The sequence below is a fragment of the Taurulus bubalis genome, assembly GCF_910589615.1.
Source record: "Taurulus bubalis genome assembly, chromosome: 12".
NCBI lineage: Eukaryota > Metazoa > Chordata > Actinopteri > Perciformes > Cottidae > Taurulus > Taurulus bubalis.
Genome location: NC_136600.1, coordinates 11,601,021 through 11,610,657, shown reverse-complemented (window position 1 = coordinate 11,610,657; position 9,637 = coordinate 11,601,021). Strand labels below are relative to the sequence as shown.

The window sequence follows — 9,637 nt, the reverse complement described above, 5'->3', positions numbered from 1 at the left end:
CAACATCTTTACATCAATGAAACCTGTCCGTGTGCTTTGACCCTAAAGCCATCTGCAGCAAGTTAAAGTAAAATTGTGTCTCTGTGTTTCTGCCAACAGTTAATGTCCATCTTTACTGTTTTGCAGGCTTCTGTGAGTCCCATCGATGAAACCTGACTGTGTGCTGAGACTTGATCCCCACTGACCCTCTCTGTCCCTTTTTATTCTGCAGAACCTGTGCGTGATGCAGAAGATGAGCTCCTTCTCCCCCCTGCTCTTCGTGTGCCTGGATATGTGCGTGGTGCACGCAGTCCGCTTGGCCCAGCTCTCGCCCGTCCTCCTCCGCCATCCGTTTCTCGCCCTCTGGGTGGGAGGGCTGACCAGGGCTGGCCTGCTCGCCCTCCTGGCCCTCGCCTCCCCGACAAGACTGCCGTGGATGAGCGGCTTCCAGGTGCTGCAGGGCCTGGGGGTCCTTTGCTTTCACGTCCCGGTGTACGCCACTCTGCTCTGCGCGCTGGGGACGCCCGCCACAGAGGAACTGTGGGGGTGGCACTCCTGGGAACGGGTGGGTGGCTGAGTTGTTTATGCTGATGTGTTTGAAAGTGATCTAGTTGCAGTGTGGATTCCATTGATATAATAGCAGGGACTTTTCTTAACACGGTTTTATACTTCAGAGCAGCTTCTTTCCTCTTTAATTCTTCCTCCACCCTCAAAATATGTTTTTCTTACGTAGCAAATGGGACTACAAATCTGCATTTTGTGGTACAACCATGTTGTACAATGACAGTACATAACCCTTGTGACCTTGGTATGTTAGAATAAGTATCTGGGTGGACATTTCAGAAGGATATATCTGCTGTCAAATCTGTACTAATGATAACATGTTATACAGTAAAACACTGACAGGGTCATTCTGCTGCGTAACAAATACTTTCACTTTTGATACTTCAAGTATATATTTTGTTGTCGTTTGTTTTTGTAATTGAGCTGTTGAGCTTGGAACAAGAACCAGAAACCAAAGCAAGACCAGTCTGACGAAAATGAGAAATCCACTATTTTAGAAATGGAATAATTTGAAGCAATGAAATATTTATTCCATTTTTTATTTTTCTATTTTGTGGTATTAAACCTGTGATTTGTCTTGCAGGTGTTACAAGGTTATGTTGTGACGGTAGTGGCGGGGCTCTACTGGAACCGATATGTGTCATCTTTTTTGCTCTCCTTGGGTCGATACATCTCATCTCTGCTGACGGGGACGTCCTCTGAGGAGCCCAAGGAGGAGCCCAAAAAGGAGTCCAAAGAGGACACCGGTGCCTCTCTGAAGAGGCTGATGGGATACATGCAGCCCTATCTCGGGCGCTTTGTTTCTGTGCTGTTTCTCGTGTTTCTGTCTTCTTACGGTAAGTGAGACAACAACTTAATTAATTTCTATGTCGTGTTCTTACGCAACTGCAAAGGTTTAGATTCATCCCCTGCAGCTCTTGATGTGTTGTTTGCAGCTTCACTCCCAAAGCAGATGGCGTTGATTTAGAATAACTGTTTGCCTCAGACATGAGATGAGCCACTTTACAAGCAGCACTCGGGGCTCAACACTTCTGGTTGCCATTTTATGGGCCTTATATTCTGAGAAATTAAGATTCTATTTAGCTAAAACGTCCGCTTAATAATACAAACCTTGCAAATGGCGGTGTTCATCGGCCTGTCAGCTCTTGCAGCCTTCACCTCATTGTGCCGCGGAGCTGCCCGCTCGTGTTGCTTGGCGCTCCAGGGCTTATCCAGTGAACTTGATGTGTCACTTATCTAGGGGGCGAACAAGCTTTGCAGTGTAATTTTCCATCCAGCTCAAATATGCTGGGATACAAATGTATTTAGTGTTTTTCATTGAGGTTCATCTGGTTCTTTGTCAGTTTAATCAAAGTGTACATTCGTTGAGGATGTTGACGAATTAGTGGAACTTTTCACCTCAGTCGCAACTTAATTGCTTTGCCATTGTCTCTTTTAGCGATGCCTCTGCATATGTGAGTAAATGCATCGAACCAAGTGCAACGGGACTGTAACAGCAATATTTAAATATCACTAATGCAACAAATATTAGAAAACATTTTTTATTTGGGATGCACGTTTTGCTATTTGCTATCCCTATTTTTAATCTAAAAAAAGTACTAAGGACACCCTAAGGCCAAGAATTGGATGCCAATTTCTCAAACGGGTTGCTAGTAGCAAGCTGGCAAATGCTTTCTGTCAAGCTCTTGAACTGTGATGATGCTCCTGTCTTTCAAGTAAAAGTGGAGTGTTTTGAAGCGTGGAAAGACCACAATTCATATTTTAGATTCACAGTTTTGTCTCCTCAAATATATTGTGATAGTGTGAACCTCTGACCTCAGGTGAAATGGCTATTCCTCAGTACACTGGTCGTGTGGCTGACTGGATCACAAATGAAGACGCGCCTGATGCATTCACAGAGGCCATCAGCATCATGACTCTGATGACTATTGCCAGGTAATGTCACCTTTTATAACAGCAAGACGAGGCAAGTTTATTTTTATTCAGCAACAGGGAAAGATAAGCACTTAACATAAAACATCAAACGTGTCAAGACAAAGGGGAAAATAAACACATTTTACATTCTTTTTAAAATACAAATGAAAACAGTCATTAAAAACTCAGAATGAAATAAAAAAATTGAATAAGACGGGTATAAACATGTTTATTGATGCAGCTCTCCAGTTGCTTTTGGAGGCAAACCTGTAAAGACACTGTTACAGTAGTAAAGTCTACTGGGGATAAATGTGTGGACACAAGTGCGGTTGTGCGAGGTAGTTATCATTAACAAAAGTGTGTCACCTACTGTAGAAAACCTACTGAAACCTCTTGAAAAGCCAACACAAAACAAGCGATAATGGAAATACTTTCACCAGTTAATCTTGCCGTTTACTGAAAGTAAAACGTATCTAAACGCTCTTCAAACCCACCAGACTCCATTAACAAAAACAGTTTACATAAGTTTTACTTTCAGTTTAGTTCCCCGTCGTAAAACATCCATAAACTTTCACTTTTACTTAATTTGAATGCAAGACTTTACTTGTAACAGAGTATTTCTTCACTGTGGTTTTACTACTTTTATTCAAGTAAACAATCTGAGTACTTTCTCCCCCTCTGGTTTCAGTGCTGTGCTTGAGTTAGTATGCGACCTCATGTACAACGTCACCATGAGCCGCATCCACACCTCGGTGCAGGGAGCCGTCTTCCAGGCCGTGCTGAAACAGGAGATCGCTTTCTTCGACGACACTAAGACAGGTAACTCATGTGAAAAAAGTGCATGTGACTGACTCAACAGCTATCTTTTTAGGAAAGAGTACTGATAATAGAGTCGGTCATCATAAAATCATGAATCATAAACCTACTTTTATCCTTTCACTTACGGCACACACTTTTTTTTTTTTTTTATCAAGGCAAAGCTCAGTTTTCTACAACGCAGTATTGGGGCCATTGTAGGTAAAACAAATTATAAATTGGGTGGCAATATTCTGAAGAAAAAAAAAAATTCTATTCAAATAACAAAACAAATTCACACATCTACACAAAATAAATCACGGATTTGCCAGATTATAAAGTCATACATTTACAAAAGGAAAACTTGGAAAATAGTATATTTATACTATTTTTCCAACTGTGTTTCTTGTAAATTCTCTACTTTAATATCAGGGAATGTCAGATTTCTTCTTTTATGTGAATTAATTACTTCTATGAAGTTCTTGGAAAGAGACACCCTTCCACTGGCTCATAATTATTTTTTAAATCTACATTTGCCCCATTTTGCTGTCCTAGTTTCCTTATGGCAATGAACTTCCAAACAGATATACTTGACATAATTTTTGGGGGCTGATAAAAAAACAACATATACGTCAACTGCACTACTCTTTTCTCAGGTGAACTGGTGTCCCGTGTTACCACGGATACCAACGAAATGAGCGAGGCGCTGAGTGAGAAGTTGAGTCTTCTGATGTGGTATACGGGACGATTTGGCTTCCTCTTGTTCTTCATGCTGAGTCAGTCTTGGAAAATGACCCTGCTCACTTGCATGGGACTGCCCATCATATGGGTCATACCTGAGCTCACTGGAGGCTTCCATAAGGTAAAGAGGACTTCCCCAAATGTCCCATCATCTTTAAAGCTGCTGGGGGTGTAATGTCCACCAGGACTGAGATGAAGATGAACTGATTCGATTTTGCCGGTCAAAGGTCACTCTGACTTCACATCGGTCCCATTCTTGTAAACGTGGCATCTCAAGAAACCCTTTGGCACAAATATCCACATTATACACTTAGATTTATTTTGTAGCAGTAATTAAATTAATTCTCGTGTGAGTTATATTCTTTATTCCTGATTTGCACGTTTAAGGAACCCCATCCCTCCAGGCGCTGGACGCTGTTGTACCTTCTACAATGTAACAACCTCATGTCAAGATATTTCCAGTGCAACTAAGATCACGGCCCATGTCCATCCGTCATGTTTGTAAAATATTTAAATAGTTTTTTTTAATTCATTTGCATCCGTGTTTCAGAACATTGCTGTAGAGGTTCAGGAGGCACTGGCTAAGGCCAACCAGGTGGCCACAGAGACTTTCTCCTGCATGAAGACAGTGAGGAGCTTTGCCAACGAGGAGGGCGAGACGGAGAGGTACAGTCGGCGGCTGGAGGACATTTACACCCTGAACAAAAAGGAAGCGGCAGCTTATGCAGCCTCGACCTGGGCGAACAGCGTGAGTTGAATCCAGATCTCGATTATTAAGTGTGCAATGATTTCTTAGCAAATGTAAGTCTGTGAGTGTGAGCCGGTGGGAGGGAACCTGAAGAATAAAGCAAAACATGCACGCAGTGTCTGCGATGTCACAGAGAGGTTGCCGACAGGACTTTTAACGCCTGAAGATTTGTTTATCAATCTCAATTTTTTTTTTACAGAAAAGAAAATGTAATAAAATACAGACAGAAAAGTAACGGGGCCAGAATTTAAGTTGGGCACACATACCCATGCTTATGCCAAAGGTTCCTCCAAATTAAGTACATTAGGATAATTTACATTTTCAATTGAGGCCATAAGATCTTGAGAAATAAAACCGAGAAATACACTAATAACCATAGTTAGTTTGCACCATGCCATGTCCAGTGATTTGGATGAAGAGCTGGGAATGAATGTTGAATATTATTTAATGCATTTCTTTAAATTTGTAAACCATTACTTCCCAGATGACCACCATGGCCCTGAAGGTGTGTATTCTGTACTATGGAGGAACTCTGGTGACCAGAGGGGACGTCAGCAGTGGAGACTTGGTGTCATTTGTCCTCTATGAGCTGCAGTTTGCCTCTGCTGTGGAGGTGAGTCACATGCCGAGGTGAAGGGTAGAAGCTTGAATATATTGCCCCAGAGGCAGGATTGCAAGCGGTTGATGTTTTGTTCAAAATCGAATAAGTAATTTAGCCCACATTCCACCACCTCTCTTCCAGACTGTCATGCGTTATTACCCGGAGGTGAAGAAAGCAATTGGGGCCTCTGAGAAGATTTTTGAATATTTGGAACGCAAACCGAAAATACCCCCAAATGGCTCTTTGGCCCCTAAAACTCTTGAGGGACACATTCAATTCAAAAACATTACATTTTCCTATTCTGGCAAACTTGTGCTTAAGGTATGTATGTTTTTTTTAATCTCCTGTGCATTTGTCGTATTTACAATTGAAATCTTTTTTTAGCGAATACAACTCTTTACTGGTTCACCCTTTTTATTCCTGTCTCCTACCAGGACGTGTCTCTGGAGATGAAGCCGGGCCAAGTCACTGCCATCGTGGGGCCTAACAGATCAGGGAAGTCCACCTGTGTCAAGCTGCTGGAGAGATTTTACCAGCCCCAAGACGGGGAGATCCTACTGGACGGGAAACCACTGCAAAGATACCAAGACCAGTACCTACATGACAAGGTGGGTGTTTTTATATTTAGTATTTGAATATTTTAAGCGTTTAGCTGACTAATTTGACTTGAAATCAGTCCTTCTAGCACAATGTTTCTATGAGTGGGTTCACATTTTATTTGTGTTTTGCACGAGGATGTGCAAGCACAAAGGCAACGCTATGTATTTTGGTGAGAGACACTGAATGTAAGAATAACTTTCACGTTTTAAAACATATATATTTGATAAGAAAACGCCACAGGGCACCTTTAACACTGCATTATGTGATTTTTGGCCACTAGATAGTAGAAGGGTTTACAAACAAAGTCACAGAAAAGGTCCACATATGCAGCTAAACTGTTGTCTAAAAGCACATCCTCAGTTGCAAGATAAAATAAAATACATTTATATCGCTAATAGATCAATTTGCCACCATGAAAAACAGCACATTATAAGTAAAAAATCCTGAATTGATATGAACAAAACCCAAAACATTATAGACTGCTAGGAGCTTTTTAGACTTTCAAGACATTTCCTTTGGGATGCTGAGGTTGAAGAAGCTTTAGCACGGCACACTTTATTTGGACTGAGTGAGTAAGTTACTGAAAGGGTTTCAGTTATTGTACCAAACAAATTGACTAAAATTCGAGATGTGAATTCTGCAGCTGAGACCATAAAACAAAAATTAAATTAAAGTAGCTGTATGATGATGATATAAGGATGGTGAATCCTCCTTTGCTCCTGTTTTATCTTCATCACAGGGGTGTTGTATTGACACCGACTAGCTATCCTTGCCTCATTGGAAACCATTCTCAAGAGTCAGCTGTGACAGTCACACGGCCGCTGATGTGTCCTCTTCACCCTCTTTCTTTATAGATTGCTGTCGTGAGCCAAGATTGTGTGCTGTTTGCTCGCTCCGTACGAGAGAACATCAAGTACGGCTACGAGGAGGCCTCTGATGAGGAGATGCACACGGCTGCCAAGCGGGCAAGTGCCCACGAGTTCATCATGCAGCTGTCGAGTGGCTACGACACAGGTTCGACCCACAAACCCAACCCATCGGAATGAATCCTAAAGTGGTGCTTCACATGGTTGCTTGCATTCTGCGGCACCAAACTGCATAATATGTTGTGTGGCCAGTTACAGCTGCATGCTCGAGGACCTTCTCTAGGGAAAAATAATTTGACGGGAATCCTAAATAAACAAGTCGTGGTTACGTGCGTGAGACAGAGCCAATCGTGGGTTGTAAGACTATAGACCATAAAATTTAGTTTGCTAAAATAAACACCTTAGACAGTATTGAAAAGTCTTCAAATTAACTTACAAGAGACTTCAATACCATCACTGCCAGCTAGAGTAGCAGGAAGCTCAGAGTAAATGTATTTAACATTATTAATGTGCTAATCCATCCATCTATTTTATATTTTTGTTACATGCTGCTGGCAAGTATTGAACAAATGTGATTCAGAAGCAAATATTGTCCCTCCTGGTTTTCCGTCATACTTTGTGAAACATACATTAAATTGCATTTTATGCATATATAAATAGAAAAAAAGAATCTGAAATTTAACCCTGCAAACCCCTGCTGACAGTAGTGAACGTGCAGGTGGATTTGATTAAGTGCTTTTGAAACAAACCACTTTGGCCTCGTGATGAAAAAAAAAAAACAGCTAATCATTCCCCAGAAATGTCCATAAAGTCAATAACAGTGTGTCCTTCTGTTGGACAGATGCTGGGGAGAAGGGAGGCCAGGTGGCTGGAGGCCAGAAGCAGCGCATTGCCATCGCGAGAGCTTTAATCCGACAACCTAAAATCCTGATACTTGACAACGCCACCAGTGACTTGGACTCTGAGAATGAATATCAGGTCGGTTATTCTGTTTGCGCTTCTCATATTTTGCTAATGACTTATTTCTGTATTCCGCATGTGACAGTCATAATTGTACTCAAACAGGTTCACCAAGCTTTGTTAAACCAAACCAACAACTGCTCCGTGCTGCTGATATCCAACAAGATGAATGTTGTAGAGAAGGCCGACCACATAGTTTACCTCAAGGAAGGGATGCTGATGGAGGAGGGCAGTCATGAGGAGCTGTTGCAGAAAGGCGGTCATTATGCCACAATGGTGAATAGGCAGAAAATGGGCTTTCACCATCAAGAAGAGGAGATCAACGATACACACTGATACAGGAGTTGCCCTAAAGGCCAGAGAAGCAGCTGAGTTGCTAGTTAAAAGGGTTAACATTTCCCACCATGGTCCACAACCAGAGATCCGGTATATAAAGGATAATCCCATGGTAGAAATGATATGGCAAAATCTCTGACAGTTGAAACATTTTAATCATTCCATGGTAATTAACATCAAATCACCCGACTAGCTCCCATATGCCGATAGATGTGAAGAGAGTTTATGAGAATGATCCACTATAATGCTTTATATACTTTGCAAACATAGATGTAGAAGAGTTCAGTCAGATAGATCAGTGGTTCTCAACCTTTTTCAGTGATGTACACTGGAAAGCATTTTTGGGGTGGAAAAAAGATGTAATACACAGCGCTGTGCCATCAGTGTCTGATTTAGAATATAAACAATTCAGTTTATGAACTTACACTTATATTTTATTGAATATTTATTAAGTAACTATTTTGAAAGGGTTTTTTTTAATGGATGCTCATTTTAAATATATATAAAAAAGGGGTGCACGTAACCCCATTAGAGAACCACTGCGATAGATTATAGATATTTTATTTTCAAATGTTTAAGATGAGTGTTTCAAAATGATCCGAGTGTATACATTTTTTTCACACTTGTCTTTGTATTATTGTTACTGTACTTTTTTCCTGTATTGATTCTTCTTTACAACCTCTTAGCAGCAAAACAGCAATGCTTTTCAGCGCTACTCTGTGTGAATTTCAAATGATGGAAAAACTCTTGTTTTCATGTACTGCAAGTTGTTTCAGGTGAGGTGATTGTTGGTTTGTTTCCACCTTTATTAAATTTGTTTTCTTTTTATTTAACGTTGTTTGTTATTTAAAGGTGTTTGTATTAACATTTGTTAGATTTTGTTTGCACTTAATTTCCCAAAGTTTGAAAGGGGAGTCTCAGTTTGGGCTTGAAACTCAAAATGTGTAATACACGGAGTCTCCCAGCTTTATGTGGTACAGTAATACGTTACTGGAGTGCTCCTTTAAATACTGTGACCTGCACCACATTACTACATTGTCAAAAGGGTATTTCCTGATAGCTTATCCCTGCAATACTTTTCAGGAGATGAAAGCTGTTGTATGGAAGCCCGTTTCCGCCACTGTGATACAAAACATTAAGATCCTGTAAGTCAACTTACTATCTCATAATTTGATAATAATGATGAGATACTATCTCATAATTTCGACTTAGATACTGACTAAGGGTGGGGCGTAACAAAGCAGAGCAGGGAAGCTATGGTGAAGAAACAGTGAACCAGGTGAAGAATAGTTACGGTTTGAGTTAACAGCAACTACTTGTCACTGTACCTGCAATACAACCTTCGCAGGTAAAAGCCAAAGAGAGGAGGCTAACGGCCGCTCAACAACATGTAGAATAGCGTCATTTTTACGCTTATTTGACCGCATTTTCGCTTCTGGCCTCCTGTCGCTGGTGCATTTCGCACCAGCGACAGGGAACAATGGCGCAGGAGAAAACACACATCAGAAAGTTGACATTTTCTGAATAGTACTA

The 9,637-nt window shown here is 41.0% G+C and overlaps 1 protein-coding gene across 1 annotated transcript; it reads left to right on the top strand.

The window, feature by feature from the left end:
- Positions 1 to 223: 223 nt before the first annotated feature.
- Positions 224 to 8,871, top strand: tap1 (transporter 1, ATP-binding cassette, sub-family B (MDR/TAP); the record flags this gene model as incomplete). Its single annotated transcript, XM_079226921.1, has 12 exons — positions 224 to 544; positions 1,127 to 1,379; positions 2,364 to 2,478; positions 3,146 to 3,276; positions 3,909 to 4,114; positions 4,544 to 4,741; positions 5,226 to 5,354; positions 5,484 to 5,663; positions 5,777 to 5,950; positions 6,797 to 6,956; positions 7,650 to 7,786; positions 7,874 to 8,871. 12 exons carry the CDS (start codon positions 224 to 226, stop codon positions 8,102 to 8,104), a joined length of 2,235 nt encoding a protein of 744 aa, XP_079083047.1. The 3' UTR covers positions 8,105 to 8,871.
- Positions 8,872 to 9,637: the final 766 nt, after the last annotated feature.